The following is a 20,680-nucleotide window of genomic DNA, read 5'->3' on the forward strand; positions in this document are numbered from 1 at the left end:
CTTTTTTAAAACTAAACGAAGCAAACTGCGAGCAGCTCTCGTTCCCCCAAAGGTCCAGCCATGGCAGCCCTTGGCAAACACACCTCACGCCTGCCTGCCGTTGCCAGGGTGGACCTTGGCATCGTGTTGTGGCTTCTTCATCACTCCTGCTCCCGGTGAGCCCCTAGAGGGCAGAGCCCGATCCGCCCCACCTCGCTCGAGGCGCCAGCTCGCCCGACCGCCGCCTCGCACAGCACCACCCCGCCCTCGCCGCGGCCCGAGCCATTGCCCCCGGCCTGGAGGAGGGCTGCTGGCGGGGGGCGCGGGCAGACGGAGCCCCCCCGCCAAAGTACGGAGGCTGGCGGCGTCCTCCCCGAGCCCAGCGGTCCCCACCGCGGCAGGTGGGTCTGTGGGCGGTGTGTCCGGCAAGGCCGGGGCTCGGCTCGGCTCTGCTCGGCTCTGCTGAGCCCGGCCCGGCCGGGCAGCGGGGCCCTCTCGCTGCCGGTAAGGGTAAGTGCGGACCGGGCGGGGGGGCAGGGGGGGCGTCATGGTTCTGCTCCCCTGCCCAGCGAGGGTAACTGTGGCCTGGTAGCGGGGCTCCGGCGCCCAGGCTGCCCCCTCAGGCCCGGCGGCAGCGCGGAGGTCGCCTTTACCCGCCTCGTCCGGCGCCTCCATCCCCAGAGGTTCGCTTCTAGCGACTTTCCAGAGGGTTTAGTCTTACACGTGTTGGACGCTTCGAATACGGAACCCGGCAGAGCAGCTGGGAGCCCCGCTCAGTGTGTGATGGGAAAAAGATAGGGAAAATGTGGATGCCGCTAGACCCGCTGCCTTGGCCTTCCTGGCTGTAAAGTCTGATTTAGTTTCCCAGTGTCCTCTCTAGTTCCCACTCTGTTGTTGGAAACCTGCAGTCTTCTTACCTTTATTGCTATTGTATTGTACTTGGATAATGGTAACTTGTGTTGTGGGAGTCTGTCTGCATCCATCATACAGATGCTTTCGGAAGAGAGAGTTGGACATCCCTTTGCACAGATAATGTGCACAAGAAGCACCTGTTTGCCTTCCAATGCTTCTGATGGTCTTACTTGAACTGGTGTGCTGACTGTGAGTTGTCCTGATTCCTGTCATCAGTTTTGTGGATTGTGACTTGGGATTAGAAGTGGGGAGAGATTTTCTTGTGTGTTTTGCCTGCTTTCCCAAGCAGCATTGTCCTGAGAGAGGTGCTTGCTGTTCACAACACAAACTCTAGGTGCTGTGGAGAACCGCTGTGCAGTAGCAGTGTTCTAGGCACAGGTGTCTGAAGTTCCCTTCTTCTGCATACCCTATTACTAGTCTTGCAAATCAGATCAAGTTTAAGGAAAACCGTGTGGAAGTATATTGGCAAGAACTTGGAAACCTTATTGCAACAGCAAGTTTCTGCTTTGTAGGTGAAGCAGTTGGACTTCCAGTCAGCCAGATCACTGAGATTTAGCGTTTCTAGGACACAGAAATAGTATAAACTTTATCTGTCTCCACATTTGTTCTTCATCTCTCTTCACTGACCCTCAAACACAAGAAATTCATTTTTCATTTGAAGATTTTCTTAACTAAACAGTGGAAAAAATCTGAAGTTCAAAGGCCATTCTGTTCTAAGAAAATGATGGCCTCCTTAGAACCTTTGGGATTTTTTCCCCTAACTTAGTAATCTGCTTGAGATCCAGCTCATTTCTTGTATAGACAAAGGCAGGGCCTCTTCTTTCTTCTCTCAGCTGAGCTTCTTATTAATCCAGCTGAGTATTCTCTTCCTGGCACAGAGTTCAGTAATCCAAGCTGTGATTTACAGTGTTGCAGCCAGTGTCCGCACAGGGCAGAACACTGTGGTCTCGTATTGATTAACATGACAGTTGTCTTTTGGGAAAGTGTATTCATCAAATAACTTAATAGCAGTGTGTCTTGTGGGTCAGCAAAGAAGTCATAAACAGTAAACCCTACAAGGTTTAAAAGTCTGGGCACCACGAACATTGGTTCACTTGCTACATGTTCTAAAAAGGAATAGTTTGTGTTCAGCTGGAGAAAGGATTTGAGTTTCAGGTCCCTGTTAGATGCTGTCCTTGTTTCTGTGAAATGATATACATGTCTTCTGGTCAAATTAGCGTAAAAGATCCTGAAAGCATTTGTGTTTGGTTTTTTTTTCCCTTTCTAAGCACAAAAGCTTCAGTTTGGTTTAGGTAATGTGGTGCTTTAGTGAATAACAGTGCTGTGTTTTGATAGTGCTGCTTTTTCTGTTGCAATACAGCTTAATAAAATAAATTTATGTTTGCTCCATGGATCCATCCGTGCTGTATCTAACACTAGGGTTATTGTAGCTTAACTCCCACCAGAAACAGCCATTTGAGATCCAGAATGTCTGTAAAGACACAATAAAAGTTGCTTCTACAGGGTTAGCAGCTTCGTTTTGGGGAGCAAATCCTAGGAAAGAAGATGTGGCCTCTTCCAGATGGGCTGCCAGAACTCAGGAAGCAATACTTGTCAGTTGCCTGGAGCATGCTGTGCTGGGCGAGCACTGACTTGGGCTGGTCTTGGAGGGGGGAGGAGTGGGTTGAGTGTCATCTGTGTTTGGGAAAGGGAGCTTGAACAGGGGAATGCTGGCACAGCATGGGGCTTTCCATGGCTGCCTATTCTACCTCTGGGGAAGATAGGTTTTATTTTATTGTATATGCAAAATGTGTAGAAAATGTAAGTAACACAGATAAGCATATGGAGGATTAGATAATGCCTTCAGAGATGTCAGAATGGATTTCCTGCATTTAAAATTGTGCTGTTTAGGTAACATAGTAATTACTTTAACACCTATGGGATCTCTGTTACTCACTTTTAGGAACAGTTATGTAGTTTAGTGGATAAGCATGTGGAATTCTCTGCAACCCTTTTCAAGATGTTGGTCTTTGGAAGAGACAGTGGCTGCTTTGAAATTTCTGTAGTGGCTTTATTGAAGGAGAATTCCTAGTAAGAGATACTCTGCTTCTTTTTAGACACAAAGAATCAAATCTCTGCATATAGTCTGTTTAGGATCATTTATTAAAGCAGTTGCCTCTTGGAAATAAGTAACCAGTCTTTGTGTCTGCATTAGTGGAAATAAGCTAAGAAAACTATATATAAATACTATATGTAAGATGATAGACATATAGAAGGTACAGATGATATATGTAATAGAGCCTAAAAAAAACAAAAATTCTATTTAAGACTTGAAAATTAGGGGAAAAGTGTATTCTAGTGAAAGAAAATGTCATAATTAAGTACAAACTTTGTTTTTTGCAGAGGCAGCAGGATTGTGACTTGCACAATCAGCAACGGGAAAAATGACTGAGCCTAATAATAACTTGTCTTTACATGAGGATGTTATAAATGGTACTTCAGACTTGAGTGAAGTGAAAAAGCCAGATGAAAAAGAATCTGTTGTAAAAAGAACAATGACTCTGATTGAGAAGAATGGCTGTCACGACACCATATACATGAACGCAGCTAAGATTTTTCAAGGCATTCATACTGAAAAGGCTAAGGATAGAATGCTGGTGCGGTATGTGGGTGACTCAGCACCTCCCGCGCTGGCTTTTAAAGATGTGTCTTCCCAGCGTCTGTCTTATGAACTGGCTTTCAATGCTCTAAAATGTGAGTACAAAAATTCTCAAAGAATTGCCAACACAAACGATGCAGCAGAGAAAATATGGCAGAATGGTGTTTAGTTTCTGCCCGACAGCATAGATCTTTTGTTAAAGATTTGTTTAACCACAGGTTTCTGTTACTAGACTACTCATATCCCTCAAACATTTAAATATCTCCAAGTATCACTAGCATTTGTGAAACCAAACGTTGAAACTCTGTATCTTTCAGTGGAAAAGAATTACACGTATTTGGAGTTGCTACTGTTTGTGATTGAATTTGCCCTTAATTTTCATGATGTTTAAACTTTCAGCTATTCATTTAATGATTTTTAATTTTTTCTTTTCCTTCCATAGAATTTTGCAGATTTCATAGCATAACTTGTCAATATTTTCTTTTTTTGCAGATCAAGATCTTCTTGAAGAAATTCTGTTAGATAGTTGTGTCTACCCATGCCGTTCAATAGTAAGTGAACTTTTTTGTGAAGAAATATTTTTTAATGTAATTAGAATATTTTTTGAGAATTCTGCAAAATTCTTCAAACCACTTGTTTTGAGCTATATGGCAGCCTCTGAAATATTGCTGAGCCTGACTGAAATATTGCTGCTGTTGTTGTCTAAAGAATCCATCTCCAAGGTACTAGATATGTTGTTCGAGTTTCTTGTTGCACCGTACTGCTTTGAATGGAGCAGCTCTGTGGAAAGAGACCTGGGGCTCCCGGTGGACAAGCAGCTCAATATGTGTGAACAGTGTGTAGCTGCAGCAGAGAAAACCAACAGGCTATATTAACAAGGGCAACACCAGCAGAGATAAAGGAGTTGTTATCCTGCTGTACTCAGTGCTTGTCAGGCCACAGCTGGAATACTGTTCAGATTAGGCCCCTGCTATATAAAAAATATGTGGACAGGCTGGAGAAGGGTCCACAGAAAGGCCACAAAGATGGTGAAAGAACTGGGAAGCTGTATGAGGGTTTCATTCAGCCTTGAGGAAAGAAGGTTCCAACCTTCCAACATGACTATGTTGGAGCATTTAAAGGAACCATTGGGTAATGGGTACAAGTTAATCCTGGGGAGATTCCAGTTGGACACAAGAGGAAAATTTTTCACAATCAGCTGTAGGAATAATCTCCCCAGGGATGTGGGTTCCCCAATACTGGGAACTTTCAAGATTCAGCTGGACAAGGGACTTGTCTAGAACCTGCTTTTGCCAAGAAGGGTTGGACCAGATGACCCTTGAGGTCCCTTCCAAGCTGGTATTCTGTGATTCTTCAAAGAAAGAAGGTAGGAGAGTGAACCATAATGCTACTGCACTGTAATACTTGCTAACTAATGTTGACCATGAGCCAGTGCATGTCCACGTGCTTTCATTCCCAGCTGTGTCCCCTTATGAGTGGTGAAGAAAGTCATGTTCCCTTCCTGTCCCTGGGAGTTGGAAAGCATGGAGTGAACCCCATCAGACAAAATAATGCATTGAACCCATGTTTCATTTCCCAGACAATGTACTGAATGCGAATATTGTACTGACAAAAAATTGGTCCAGTTTACTCTCCCAATGTGCTTTCCTGCTTTGACATGAAAAGAAAATCTAGAGTTCAGTTTAGTCTTCGACGCCTTTGAAAATTACAAGGTGTTATTTGTGGAGATCGAGCAGGCAAATGATCTAACACATGTGATTTTTGGATTGTTTTTGTAAGGAAGTAAGGTAACATTTTTTTGTGGTATTCCCTTGAGTTTCCTGACTAATTTCAGTCCTATTTGTGAGAGGGTAGGAATTTTTGTAGGCATTTTGTAGGAATTTCATGAAAAGAGGTAGACAAGAGTAAGTTAACTGCCGAGAATTACTGTCCCTAACAGAGAAGATGCGCCCTGCTTTAAACATTTAGACATGGGAAGGAGATTTTACTTATGTCTCAATTGCAGAATGATTGTTATAGCTGAGCTTATCGGTTGTTACACGCTGAACAGTCCCACAAGAGAGAAATTGATAGGCAAACGCTTTTGTTAGCGTACCTATGCAAGGAACTGCTATAGGAGAAAATAATTTCAAGGTTTAAATTCTGGTAACATTAAAAGCTATTAAGATAGGGTATATTATCTGTGTGTATGCAGAATGTTTTAATTTAGATAAGCTAAATGACTTTTAAATTGTATATTTGAGTTTTTAAAAACCCTCAAATTTCAGTGTTTCACTAACTCTCGATAGGAATTATACTTAGAAATCAGAGTTTTATTGGAGTTTTTATTCTGCTGCTAACATGGGAGACTGCTGTTTGATATGGAACTTGTTGCAGAAGTATGGCATGCTTTGTGTCACTTTATCCAGTTGCTTTTCTGTTGCAGCCAGATGAATTAACCAGCTTGCTTGTTGTGATGCTTTATGACCTACAAGACCGAAAGTTTCAAGCACGAGAGATTTCTGATGAAGATGAACCTGTAGCAGACGTTCGGAAAATAGAGCGTTATCTATACAGGTATAAATCCAATAACATCTTTTTGTTGATATATATTAGCAAAAATACAGACTTGTATAACCAGTACCTTTGTTAAAATAATTATTGCAGAGGTCTTTGATCTTAATTCTTACAGAGGTCTCTTATCTTCAAATTTTGCAGGTTTTGTTTTTATTTTTAATGAGAACCTAGTTTGGAGAGAAACTTTCATGTTCCAATAGTTAAGAAAAAAGTAGCTAACAGTCTTTCTGTTGTGGATTACTTTGCTAGGATCTTATTTGGGAGTTGCTGAATTTTTTTTAGACAACTGTAGAAAAGAAATTAAATAGTAAACATTCACAACTATGTAACAGTCTCATCATGGAATGGAATAACATCCATTTGTTTAGCAAAACTTCTATTATGAAACTTTGTTCTAATCATCTATAATAATAAATATTTATCAAAAAAGGATATATATGAAATAAGCATTTTAAGTAGTGTTCAAGTATTTCTTTCAGTCTGTTGATAAACTCAACAGACATTTGGATAGAATTGTGTTGCCTCTGAATTTAGAATAGCCCCAAAAGTTCATAAGTGCAAGGTATTTCTGGAGGGCAGTAAGTAATATACCTTGACATCTAAAGTAGCTCACCAGCAATTTGTATTTACTTTGAATTACCATCTATCAAGATTATGCATAAAGATTGTGGAAAGAAAAGACTGGGAATATTTCCTCTGACATTTTCACTTAATAACAATAATAGAACTGACTCCTGGTTGCCATCATCCTTGCGTTGTTTCTGTACAGATTTAGAGGCCAGCTTTCATCAAATGCACATTCTGCACATATATGTGTTTTTATCTTCAAACTTGCTAAAAAATTTGATGATCGTATCCCACAGGTTACAGTTCCAAAACGTATCTGTGGGGTTTTTTTTCATAGTTGCCTGAGAAAACTGACATATTCACCTGTCATAATTCCAGTCTCATGCATTTAAGTAAAACAGTCTTAGCTACATACTACTACCCTGCCTATACAGTTGTCTGGGATAGAAAATGCCTCACTTGTATTTTCTGTAGCAGCTTGCAAAACGAGGCCTCACTTTTGGTTTTGATTTTCAAGCAAGACAGTAATATAATAGAAATGTTGCATGTTAATAGCTGATGTAAATTTGTATAAAACTTACTAAACTTGTGACTATGTTTTTATAGTTTTAAGACCAAATTGGCAGCTGCACTGGCAAGATATCGCATCAAACATGATGCTCCTTCAATTGAATATGTTCTGCCAGAAACCCTACGGAAGCAGCACCAAAGGGCTTCTGCTTTACCATTGTGTGTTTGGATAAACACATTTAAAATCAGGTAAGTTCCTTTAAGTATCATCTAATATTGATGTTTTTACATAGGAAGTGGTATAGTTTGCTACACACTTGTTCTAGAATTTCCAGGTTATATTTTACCAGTAATTTAAGTTTCTTACATTTAGATTCTGCTTGGTCCACTGACATTGCATAATGTTTCTTTGTAGTTTTTATACAGTGCAGTAATGGTATTCATGAAGTGTAACAAAGTTGTGAAACAGTTTTTCTTACTATTCTGTTGCTTACGTGGGTCTTTCACTAATTAAATCAGAAAATAAAGTTAGAAAATACTGTATGGGTGAGTAAACTCTGTGATGAAAAATAGAGAAAACTTCTTTAAAAGTGTATGTGTTACTGTAAGCAATAATCTTGGCTAAGGGTGTTAAGACAGATACAAAGCAAAATGTAGACTTGAAATAGAAAATACCTTTTAATAATCCTTATATTCAGTGGTTTACTATAAATGTAACTATATATGTTTCCAGTTCTGTAGTAACTAATAACATGAGCCATACCAGGTTATCCTGTTAACAGTTTTGTTAGACAGGTAATGCATAGATATGGTTTTCAAGAATTTCGTTTTCATACTCTTGTTTTGGACCAATGTTCTGTGCTTAGGTTACAGACTCTTCAAGGTAGAGAATGTATCTTACTCTGGTTGTGATTTTGCATCCCGTAAATAAGACTGAACTAAAAGCTACTGCATTAAATCTACATTTAATGTACCATATAAGCTTGTGGCACTGTCTGAAACTGCATGTCAGCAAACACATCTTGTTGTATATGCCTTTAAATCTTTATGATATTTGAATTGCAAACCTCAGCATTTTTGCCTTCATTACATGTACACAAAGATTATTTCAGTTATCAGCCATTAAATTCATGGCAAGCTTGGCTAAATTGAAAGCAATTGAAAGAATTTAAGTATTTCAGCATAAATTTGCCACAGTGTCTCCTGAACAGTGGACATGTTTTGATGCTTTGAATCATCCTCTGGAAGCACATACCTCTTTCTTAACTTATCATCAGACTTATTAACTTAATAGTTTCAAAACAGGATTTATATGCCTAAAATAGAGTGAATCCCCCTCTTGTATTAGGCAGTATTGCAGTTATGTGTGTATAGGTATATACACCCGCACTAGAAAAATACAAGGCAAAAATCCATCTAATTAGTGTGAACTGTATTGCTGAAATAACTCTTGTATATTTAATGGTCAGAGTTGTATGTTAACAGCCTTGAAGATGTTTTCAGAGATTTGAAGGAGAAAGGATTCACAAGAGTTGAGTCTGTGTCAGACTTGGACCGTTACACGTATGGTGTGGACCAGCATTGTGGTGATGTGTTGGTTTTTCCTTCCTCTTTTAAAGAAGAACTGCTTAATTTAGATCTTTTTGCAGATAGCAAACTCTTACTGCAGGTGAGTTGATGTCACCCTTGAATCATAGGATCTGCAAACTAATGTTTTACATTGGAATTAGGTTATATATTGTGTGCCTGTCCTATTACAGGCAGCAACATACTCATAGGGTTTTGGACATTTTTTATAATTAGGAGGCTAGAAACTTTCACTTACTAAATTTAGCATGGAAATGTTAATTATAATAATTATAGTAAGTATACTTATAATTGATAGCTACATTTGAGTTAGTGGAATGTTTTAAATTTAACCTTAAAAAATAAACCTCAAAAGTTGTCAAAGACGCAGTCTCACTGCTGAAAATGTGAGCAAATTTTCTGTGTAACTCTATGTGCATTACACCAGTTAGCAGCTAATGGTATGCCAACATTCTTTCTTCCTCTTCAATTGCTTATTTGTGATGGAATGATGACACCTGTTTGTATTTTGTGCAGCATGGTTCCTAAATCTCCATAAGTCCCATTGGTCTTTTCCCTGACTTGCCATCATTAGGCTCTCCAGGCAAGACTGGTCAGAGGTTCCTGTTGTAGAGTGGTGGTTTGGAGTAACAGTGCAACAACATGCAACCACAAATAATCTGAAGTGCCTTGATGATCTTGATTACCTAGCAGAAACATTTCAAAGGGTATTTTCACTTGAGGCTTAGCATTTTCTGGAAATTCCAGCCTCAAAATATATTACCCAACTTACAAAGTAATTCAGTATTCTGTTTCTATTGTGCATTTTGAATAGAAGATATACACACAGAAAAGAACTATATATGAGAGCCCCATAGGTCACAGGAACAAATTCTGCATATTACTGTTAAGAATATTCAAAGTGAGGTGAGTAGAATGGTATTTGAATGCTCTAAGTGAATATGTAGACGTGGATGTGAATGTAAAGGTTTAGTGCTCCCCCCTCCTCTGTTACCATCAGTGTTTGCCTAGTTTAGTGCTAAACATATCTTCATTCTTTGACTTTTAAAGTAATTTGATGGGCATAATGTTTGATTTATCTCTCTCTTCATCACCTGTAGTATGACATTGTTTACTCTTGTTGAGGTCCCTGTGTTTTCTGAATTCAGATCTGCCTCTGTGTTGTCCAGATTTCAGTAAAATTTTGGCCTTTGATCTGTAAAGACTCATTTCTTCCATAATTATCATCAAGAGCTATGTGAATGGTTTTGTATTTCTCTGTAAAGCTGCCTTTGAGGATGAACTCTGCATAATGTGGTCCCTCTCTCTTCTGGAGCTGGCTCTTGCTAGGGGTTCCTCCTTAAGGGGGTGATACACACATTCTTTTCACCTAGAGATATTATGCTTTTGTATGCATTAGTTAGAATTAGATTATTTAAATTTAGTACCTGACTTTATAAGAAGTTTGGGTTTATACTTTATTTAATCCTGTATTAGCAGCTATCTCTGATTAGTTTTTCTCCTGCCTTCTTTCCCATTTTTTCCCTTCTTTCCCATGAAAACAATGAAATACTTTCCTAATTTGGAAAAGAAGGTTGGCATCCACAGAAACCAAATTAATTGGTGATACTTGATTTTTGTGTCATCATTATTTTCCAGGATAAGTCTCGCAGCCTTGCTGTACACGCTGCACAGGCACAGCTGAATTCAGGTGATGACATTATAGTGGCTCATGTAGGCTCCCATCTGACCATTGCCCATTTGTCAGTGCTGACAAATCACAGCATGTCCACAGTCTTTGTTTGTGGTGTGAAATCTTCAGAAAAAGAAGCAGAACTGAGGAACTTTTTCAGCCACATGGAATGTAAAAGTAGGTTTTAAAAGAGTTGGCATACGTAAAGTATTTTAATATAGACATTTGTGATGCATATAAATATGGCATAATGTTATCAGAATTTGGAGATCCCTTGTTCAAGGATTTGGGGAGGGCAGTAAGAATTTATTTTTTGTCACAAGGTGAACTGACAGCTCTTCAGCTACAACTAAGTTAATCAAAGGTTGCAGATTAACCATGTCATAGGCTCCTGAAATACCAGGGTGAATTTGTCCATAGAAGTAGTCACTGTATAGCAGTTGCTGTAGGTGGTAGCTGGGAACTTTTGGGTCCGTTTTTTTGGTGTCTTGGCTGTTGCTTTCAGTCTGATATCCACCTGTTTGAGAGTGTTAATCCAAAACACATGAACTTGTCCAGGTTACCTGGATGACACAATCAGAATAAAATGCAGCCAGATTCTGGAATTCCATTAGCAGTCTTTTAAGTGGAAGATGCTAAGGTCTAGCTAGTCCTTCCATCTGTCTGAAATCAGTGAGGTATACTTAGCAGGATCTGGGTCTAGCAGCCTCTAGCTCTATGGAAGTCTGTGTAACACCACAGTCTGCTCACCTTTTGTTGCATTAAAATTAGGCAGCCTTGCTTGCGTGTAGAACTGTGGAGTTTTTCCTTTATTTTCAGATATTCAGCTGTTACATGAAGACTTCACGGAGATTGGACCAACAGACCCAAAACTTCAAAAGGCAAAAGTTATTTTGCTGCTACCACAGTGCTCTGGACTGGGGGCTGGCGACCCAATAGACTTTATTTTAAATGAGCATGGAGGTAACTTTTGATACAATAGCTAGCTCATGCTTTCTGGTAGCAATAGTATTCAAGTATTGTGGTCTGGACATCATATCTGCCTCAGTAAATTGTGTCATGTTACAAAAAAACCCTGTCTTTATTTAAATTATTATAAGACATATACATTAAATAACTTGGATAATTCTGTGTGTCTGCTTCAAGTTGACGGTACGAAGTTCGAGGGTTATTCTGGGAATCAGAGTGTATACAGCCTTTCTTTTAAAGTAAAAAGACTGTAGGCAGAAAACTTACTTCAAGATACCAATGTGTGTATGATTTTCCCTTGACTACATTCCTTTATTGACTGTTTGTATAAGTCTAGTCACTGTACAATTTTCATCAAATAGAAGCAAGAGGCACTAGTGATTACAGGTAAAGAGGGAAGGAAAAATCCCTTAGGCACTCCTTGGGATTGTTAATTTGTAAAAACTGCCTTTCCACTGCACCAGGAATAACCAGGTCTGTTACCAAAGCATTTTTTGCAAACAGATGAACTTAAGACACTAGTACAAGTTGCAATAATGAATTTACAACTCTTTGCATTTAGATGCAGAATTGCTAAAAGACCTTTTCCGGGGAACTGTAGCCAAGGATAAACTCAGTGCTCTTGCTGAAAGGCAGCTTAATGAGTTGATTCATGCAATGAAATGTAAGTGTGCCAGCTCTCCAATTTCTGGGAAGACCTTGTACTATCAATTCCATTGTGCTATCACCAGTTTTTCTATAGGTAAAAATACACTGATAACTCTATTAGTTAACAGTAAGTCTATAACTAAAACCCCTAAATGGTGATCTCCTCAAGTCTGAAGGTGTTTCTGTGGCCTAGTGCTCACCAGACATTAGTACAGAAATCTGTAGCATTGTGTAGAGAACTGGCTTACTGGCTTAGTCATACTCTGCTCTGAAAAGTTGTAAGTGTAGCCTGACTCCCCCACTGCATGCTGCCACTTTCTTTTCCCCTCCTTTGGTAGCTGTGTGAAAAACCTGGATGTTGCTTAGAATTTGTACTGAAATCTGCAAATATTTGAAAAGATTATTATTAAAACCCACTAGAAACTGAATACTGATGGGTGCGGGAGGATGTATTTTATGGGTAGAAGTGACATACAAGCATAAATTGTTGTGATGCTTTCAGTCCTCACTAAACCACCGTGTGTATGGAGAATTTGAACTGTGGAAAAATCTTGTTTGTTTTGTAGTTAAGGAAGTACAAGCTATTGTTTACTGCACTTGTTCAGTTTACCCAGAAGAAAATGAAGGAGTAGTGAAGAAAGCACTGGAATCTGAAGTGGAAGGAGATAAAATACAACCATATAGGTATGGAATGAGTTCTGTGTGTGGAAAATTACAGTATCACTTTAAATTGTAGGATAATTCTTATCCTAGACTTATCTGTCTTGCATAAGATTAACATTAAAAATAGTTTTTTGCTGCCTGTCATTCAATTCCTTTTGATGTTATGTGTGTACTGAAGTAGCATCCTTTTGACTTTTTCATGTAATCTATTTGTTCATCTGAAATCAAGATGGGAGAAGAGCATCACTAGTTGGAAATAACATTGTGGCAAGCTTCTGCCAAAGCTATTCCTTTGTCCTATCAGTATTCAGAGTATGAAGCTAGTTTAAGGTAAAATGGAGACTAGAAGTTGGGGAACTTGCTAACATGCTTTCAGCTTCTGACCCTGAATGATCAGTTTCAAAGGAAAAAGAAATGAAATCTTACAATATTCTTTGAGAATAACACAGAAAAATAAGAACCTCTGCTGTAGAAATGTTCATCCTTGTATTTCGACAAATGATATTTTTTTTGGGGGGGGGGGGGGTAGAGGGACCGACACACAACTGGTTACAGTAAGAGAACATCCTGTGCAACCATAACAAATACTAATATATATGAAAAAATGTGATGTATACTTTATATGGAGTTAAACCTGTGAGCTGCTACCCATCAGATGGAGCAGTTGTTAAAAGACTGATGGATACTGCCTGGATTTTCCTTTCAGTCATAGTAGATAAATACAAAACAGCTGGCACTTTCTTGCACATAGAGATAATAGTTGATTACAGCATGCAGGTTAAAAGAGTTTTATGTTGCCAAAAGTACAGGAGAGCAATACTATATATTTAGATTTTCTGTTATCTTAGCTGATGTTAATGATCTGGATATTGTAGGCAAAGCTTCTGTGGTTCAGTGTATCATTAAATGCAGTTACATTTCACATGATTAAAATGGTAAATGTTAGCTATGGCCAGTCCAGAGAATTTTAAAAAGAGGTACATTATGATGTGTGATGTTAAGATACAGTACAACCGCATGCACCTCTCTTCCAAATCACTGATAGGAAAGAGTAGCGTGTTTGAATTTTTATGCCAAATGGATGAAATCAGGGTATGTCTTGTCAATGATGCTACACTACCCCAAAAGCATTTATGGATTCTTGCTGTAAACTCTGTTTTCCTTTGGGATTTGAAATCTTGTCAAGTCTGTCATGTCTTGATCTATATGCAGCTACTATTTTATGGGACGAACTAGGGTGACCTTGGAACAGAATGGTCTCTCTATTATTTGAACACAAATAACACATAAATTCATGCTACATATAACAGTACGTGTATAAAAAAAAAAAAAAGGTTTTTTTCGCCGCCCCGGAGTTTTAATTTTTTTCAGAAAAATTTATGATGTCTAAAGACCTCACCTCCCCCAAAAGACAAACCAAACTCTAGCCTGTGTTTTGAAGAAACAGCATGAAACTTGTCAAACCACCAGATGATTCTTTAACCTTCAAATACAAGGCATTCTCAGATGGTAAGAAAGGGAGAAAAAAGCTACAGTAGGATTCTTGCAGACCTGAGCAGATTTGTGGCTGAAGACTCAATGATCTTCATAAGTAACAGTTCCAGATTTGGTTCCTCCTCCAGTGCCCTGCACGTAGCTTGGATGTTCTCATGAGTAATTCTTGCTACAATAAGGCTTCTGGTAACCAGCATAAACAGAGCAGTAACAAAACACCATAAATAAAATATATCATGTGATTATGCTTAAGATGAAAGCTCAAGCTGTTTAAGATGCATGTACTGCTTACGACAGTGCCCTGTACACCTTCCTTGGAATTAATTAGATAAATTATTTAACTAACAGCATGCAGGATAGAATTAAAAACTCGGTTGCAGGATTACGAACCCCTGTGTTAACAGTAGTGTCTTTGAGAGGCAAGTTATAAAACATCCTGTGTGGTCATCACAAAGTTACTTAATATCAATTTTCCAAGAAAGAGGAGAGCTTTCAGGAAACTCTTACACCAGTTGTGCTTGTTATGTCTTTTGGAATTACTCTGCTGAGCGCTGAACAAAGTGGTGTTGAACAAAACAAGGTTGTGCTGGAGTGGGGTCATATAGTTGGCCTTCAGGGTGTGAAATTGCAAAGGTAATTTCAGATGTACCCCCGTCTAAGCTGAGCTTACCTTAAGGATGTGGCAAGCAGTTTATAGCAAAGGCCTTACCTTATGAAAAGGTACACACTGCAAATGTGTGTGTAGAGGAGAATCTAAATCATTCATGCATTTCCCTTTGGTCTGTCCAATTTCTGCATCAATTTTCACGGTTAGACCATCTGCTAAAGGGATTCCTGGTAACAGTAATCTGTTTATGTCAATCTAAGTAAAGATCACCACTTTCTTGCATTGAATCACCTGATCTAAAAGCAAAAGTCTCCCGTGTGTCCTCAGACAGAGTTTTATTTAGTAATGCAAGAAGGATGTGAGCCTTGTAGTGTGTTTTATCAAGTTCTGAGGGACATAAGCAAAACCAGGTTACGGTGAAAACTTGAGAACAAACAGTTTTGAAGACTTCCCCTTAGAAATGGACAAGCCAGATGAGTCAGGGTATTGCTTACAAACACTGAATGTGTTTCTCTGAAACCACCTTTGAATAAAACCCTGTCTGAAGAGAATCGGAGCACCTGAGGGGCTGTATCTTACAGTCCTCAGCAGTGCAAAGAGGAAGAGGTAGTAATTGCATCAGGACATTTTGATAGCATCTTTCTGTACTGAAACAGCTTAGCTGCTTTACAGGCCAGGTCCTTGAGGCCTGTTTGTAACAGGTAGGGACTACTGGAATACAGGGGAAATATGAGAGAAAGCTAGTGCTTCCTTCCTTCCTCACAGATGCACTGCAAAACCCAGTTATTAAAAATAAGCAAGTTTTCCTCAGCTAAGATTTTTCGCTCAGGTAGTTCTGATAAGCATAGAGTTAATTCAGAGTTAACACCTCTAGAGTTTCTTGTGTACTGCTGTTTTCAGAGCATTTCCCAACTTCATGGACAACTTGATACTCCAGTAATTGCAGACCTGTGAAAGAACAAGCTTGTTAATTATGTTTGTACATATTTATTCTCTGGTGGTTAATAGTTATGGGAAAAAATTAAATGGGAACTACTGGAAAACATGGGAAAAAATATTCTAAAAAGATTAATTCTCATGTCTGTCTTGAATTGCAGTGTTTAAAAGTGAAGATAGGCAGCACAAGACTGTCATTGAAAGGCGTAATTTGGAAATCAGTTCTACTATATCGTTTATTTCCTTTTATAGCTTTCAATATTATTTTATGATCATTTGTTTATTTTTTACAGGCTTATTCCTCCTGGTTTTGACACTTGCTCTGATTCACATGCTTCCACTGAAACTTTTTTCAAAACAGAGCCATCAGAAATCTCCAGTGGCTGCTTTCTGGCTGTTCTGGCAAGAGAGGTAAGCTAAGAAAATTACCACCTAAAGACTTCACAGAAATAAAAAAACAGTGTCATTTTCCACAAATGAATATATGAAATTGAACATAAATAAATCCTGGCTGTTCTCTAGTTGTCTTAAGAATAGGCAAGCAATTGAAATGTGCCCACTTCCATGGAGTTTTATGCTGAGCACAGCTTTCCAATATGTGCCTTTTCCTTTGGAGGTGTTTGTGATCAGAGCAGTCTCCTGATCAGCGCTAGGAATACCTAGAGGCGAATGTATGGTTGCTGGTACACCTTGCAATGAAATAACCACCTTGATTAGACTCGTAATAAATGGTATCTAGCAAAGTTATTTGTTATGTCTGTATGTGTCACCAAGCTCTTCCAGTATCCAAGCAGACAGTGTCATTGCAGGGATAAAGACTTCGTTATAATTTGAATAACAGAGGTATGAATATGTTTCCTTCTAAAACTGAGGCATATGCAAATCTGGCTTGAAAGGTGGGGGGCTTTTGCTGAGTATATTTAAGTCTTGGCACATTTCCTGAGAAAAGGCCTTAAAGGGCTAGTCTACATCTCCAAGCATCACCATCTTCCTCTGGTGTCTGAGAAAAACAGGACTTTCTTTCACTGAAAGATGAAGGGGGGGTAATTAAATTTCATTGAAAATTAAAGATGTGAGATCCTATTTAGTTATTTGTACCAGTTCCTGTCATGCTGCAATTACAGTGCTTGAAAGAAGCATGTATCTTGGGGGAAATGAGAAGATTTTATTAAGAGAATCAGACATGAAAAGCCTTTTAAGTTACCTATTACTCACCTCTTTCTTTTCAATGAAAAATACTTTTTTGAACCTGGCTGAGCTACTAAGTTTTAGTTAATCATGCCATCTACCTCTGTCTACCAGACTGCCTCCCTCCCAATAAACACTTTTGTTTCAGGTAGCTAATTTGAGTAGGTTTTTAGTCAAATTCTAGTGCACAGAAGCAATTGCTCCTATGGACAATTTTTAGGTGATTCTGGAAACTAACGTTTTCTGCAAGGCAGAAAACATGTACTTAGAATTTAAACTGAAATTTCTGGTTTACAGTAACCCTCTTCTTAGCTAGTTGTAAATAGTTTCTTCCCCATTGCTCCTCTTTAGATACTTGGATGTTGACCTGGTTTCTAGTTAATCTACTTCAAGAGTTCCTTGCTTTTGTATTATGTGCAAGGTTTTTCATTATCATGAAAATTATTAATGTTTAATATTATTGGTAGTATTTCTGTATTTCATTAACTACTTCTGATACACACTTATATGTACATGCATGTTATTACAAACATGTCACAGATTAAGTCAATGTGGGAGACACATGTAGCATAAAGTCCAGAATTCAGTTTCCCCTCTTCAGGCCTGTAAAGGGTAGGGTCTCTGAAGAGCAACTGCTCAGACATCTCTTTACTCAACAGTCACATTCTTAATTTCCTGAATAAATAGTCTGGTTAGCATCTACCATGTGTGTCATCCTGCTAGGTTTCTCATGGAGTCTGCAGCTCTGTGTTGTGGCTTAGGTTCATTGTTTCCTTTGAATTTTGCAGAAAGATTCTTCTGAAAATCTGTCTGCTGAAGACATTTTGGGTCAGGCTGCAGCAAAAGGACTACTAGATGGCATTCTTGTAGGAAAACCAAAGAAAGGGGGAAAAAAGCAGAAAGTAACACAACTTGCACGTAATAATCTTGCTGGTGGTGTAAAGCTGAAGGTTGCAGAGCTCCTTCACCGTCAAACCGTATCTAATATTAAGGCTGAAGTTGCTGTGTCTAAAGCAGTCAGTAACGTACAACAGAAGAGTATGAGCCGAACGAAAAGCAGTGTTCAGCTGAAGAAATCCATCCGCCCCATTTCAGCCAGATCTCTGCCTAAAGTGCTGAAGCACACACGTCCATTGTCACCTGTGGGCAAGGCCTATGGCAGGCAGACTCCTGATAGAAAGGCACATGCAGAAGACAAGCGGGTTGTACTGAAGCCTGCAAAAATTATGTTTCCTCCAGTGACAATGCCATACCTAAGTTCACAAGGAAACAAAGCCGGGATATCAGCTCATCACTGCTTCCACTGCTGGAGTGGAGCAAAGGGTTTCCATGGCAGGATACTTCTACCACCTCTGTGTAAAACAGTCAGGCCAGCTGTGCTTCATCCTCGACCATGGATGTAGGAATCTTCACACATTGCCCTGCCTTTATACAGAAGGTAAAGATTCCTGTATGTATTAATCAATACGCTTAGATTACAGGATACCTTTATGCAGGATAATCTTGCTGTGGGAAGGATATATATTATGGGATATTTGCATAGAAATATCCCTGTTTGTTGTTTTAAAACCAGTAATTACACTTAAAAGTGAATGGAACTCAGCTGCGTAAGGCTGATAGACTGTTGGGGGGTGTAAGGTCAAAAAAGCTAGAGCTTCCTGCTATATACTTTAAAGTAGCAAGTCAAAACATACACACCACCCTCAGCTGCACAGATCTGTAGGAATACTCAATTTCAAATTGTTTTTTTAAAGTGAGACTGCATTTTTTAAGTGACTATTTCTCTTTACAAGTACTAGACACCATTTAGACTCTGACACATGGAAACTAAGCTTTGCATAGTGAGCCAGTTAGCTCAGCTTTAGTTCTAAAACTAGATGTGAACTTTGGTACAGGCAACTGGCGAAGTGCACTAAAGCCCATGCACAGGTCTTCTACTACTTACTCCCTTGGTGTCTACTCAGCTGTGCCCCAAAATCCTAACACTGAAAACTGGATAAAATATTCTCATGCTAAAAATATGGAATACTCATAATGTCATGTCAGACTATGTCATAGCTCATAACTGCTTTTCACAACTTAAGACAAGCATCTCTCAGTTGAAAAGAGCTGCTACTGTCCAAGCAAGTTATTTTTGTGTTCCTGCAATCCAGCTGAATAATGACAACACAGAGTGGCTTGTCTCTGGAAAGAGCTGTGAGCTTCTAACCCACTCCCTCTTGCTAGCAAATATAAAATACCTGTAAAGTATTCACAATTGTCTTGTAATCTGAGCAGAGGATAAACGGGATACTCAGAGATACTTTTAATTATAGTATGATTTCCTATTAAACAAGGACAGAATAAAGAAGGAAAATGACAATCAATGATGGAATGACAGTTAAGAGGAACCTCAGGAATTGTATTTAGAAGTGTGGAAATGAAACAAAGACAGCAGAGCAATATAGAAGGGCAGAAGTTGCTGTGGCCCAGAAATTTTCCTCTAGGCAATCATTTAAGATAGTTGACAGAAGTGCTGCCAGTAGTGTCAGCACTGTGGAATGGAATCTTAACCGATGTGACATACAAGTCTCGATTTATACCCATCCACAGAAAACATTTTAACATCTCTATATTTTTCTCCATCACCTACACCAGTCAATGTAGCAGGATCAGCTCTACCTTCAGAGGAAAGGATGTGAATGATACTATACCGGCAGTGTAACAGCTGCCTCTTGCTCCTCAGATGCATACCCTTGCATTGCTGAATCAGTGAAAATCTGTTCTACCATTTTGATTGGAGCCACCTGTCCTATTCAGAGGCATCCATCACCTGCTGCATATCCCTGTGAGTATACCTGTGCTCCTTACCCGTGTCAATAAAAGGAAGAGCCCTGCTCTTGTTTCCAACCAGCCAACTATCTTAGAGGAGGAGAGATTCTACATGTTGGACAAAAGGAATGGTCAGCAAGATTTTGGTTTATTTTTTCAATATGGTTGTTAAATGCTTAAAATATACTTAGAGATTCTGCACTTAGAGCACAAAACTTTTTGGATGTCAAAATCTGTATCATTCATTATCAAAAAGAATTAAAATTACTCATAAAAGAACATACATGTGTCTGATGACAGAATTTCTCGGATACTTACGTAACGCGTGTCGTGGCATCCCCCACCTGATCCCTTCTTGCTACCAGGAGTTTACGCCTTTGGAATGTCAGAGGCTGAACCTCTGAGTATCCTGATGTCTTGTCAAGAAGATCAGAGCAGGGCAGTGGAGATTTTGGCTCTGCAGGTCCACAGCTTGCTTTGCAAGCACTGAGTATCACACAGGGGCAATGTCTTGAGATGGCTTGTAGGCAGAAGCCTGTATGCTCAGTTGACTTTTGTCATCTGACTCGATGACTTTTTACAGTGAAACTGCACCTTACATCAGTAATATTCTGCAATCCAGTTGTTATTTTCAACTAGAAACTGTCGATTCAGTTTTCCAGAGACAAAAGTGTCCATTGCTCCACCACTGCCTCTAAACCACCGGTGTGTTTTTCCCTCCCCATAACCACAACTTAGAACCAGTAACAGCTGAGACCATTGTTTTATGCAGCTAAATTTATTCTCAGAACAGATTACATTTAGATGTGGAGAAGTGGTCAACAGCAGGGAAAATTGTCCTTTTTGCTGTCAGTCACGTGCTTTACATAAGACTGAGCTCTGCTCATAAACATGGGTGCATTTTCTTCTTTACTGCTGTTAAAATAAATCAAACCTGCTTTCA

The 20,680-nt window shown here is 39.2% G+C and overlaps 1 protein-coding gene across 3 annotated transcripts; it reads left to right on the top strand.

The window, feature by feature from the left end:
• The first annotated feature begins 466 nt into the window (after positions 1–466).
• NSUN7 (NOP2/Sun RNA methyltransferase family member 7) lies at positions 467–20,018 on the top strand. Of its 3 annotated transcripts, XM_061379825.1 has the most exons (14): positions 467–489; positions 2,834–2,961; positions 3,274–3,624; positions 4,022–4,080; positions 5,955–6,085; positions 7,259–7,411; positions 8,648–8,831; positions 10,388–10,598; positions 11,241–11,384; positions 11,953–12,054; positions 12,605–12,722; positions 16,032–16,149; positions 17,715–18,364; positions 19,728–20,018. In XM_061379825.1, the coding sequence occupies exons 3-13, from the start codon at positions 3,315–3,317 to the stop codon at positions 18,327–18,329; spliced, it is 2,145 nt and encodes a 714-aa protein (XP_061235809.1). In that variant the 5' UTR covers positions 467–489; positions 2,834–2,961; positions 3,274–3,314; the 3' UTR covers positions 18,330–18,364; positions 19,728–20,018. The 3 variants fall into 3 exon arrangements, with proteins under 3 accessions (XP_061235809.1, XP_061235810.1, XP_061235811.1); XM_061379826.1 differs by lacking the exons at positions 11,953–12,054; positions 19,728–20,018 and having other exon boundaries at positions 17,715–19,186; XM_061379827.1 differs by lacking the exons at positions 467–489; positions 3,274–3,624; positions 19,728–20,018 and having other exon boundaries at positions 17,715–19,185.
• Positions 20,019–20,680: the final 662 nt, after the last annotated feature.

The sequence above is a fragment of the Neopsephotus bourkii genome, unplaced genomic scaffold (genome assembly GCF_033783945.1).
Source record: "Neopsephotus bourkii isolate Nb327-2 ecotype Australia unplaced genomic scaffold, CSIRO-AGI_Nbou_v1 NB_1780, whole genome shotgun sequence".
NCBI classification, from domain to species: domain Eukaryota; kingdom Metazoa; phylum Chordata; class Aves; order Psittaciformes; family Psittacidae; genus Neopsephotus; species Neopsephotus bourkii.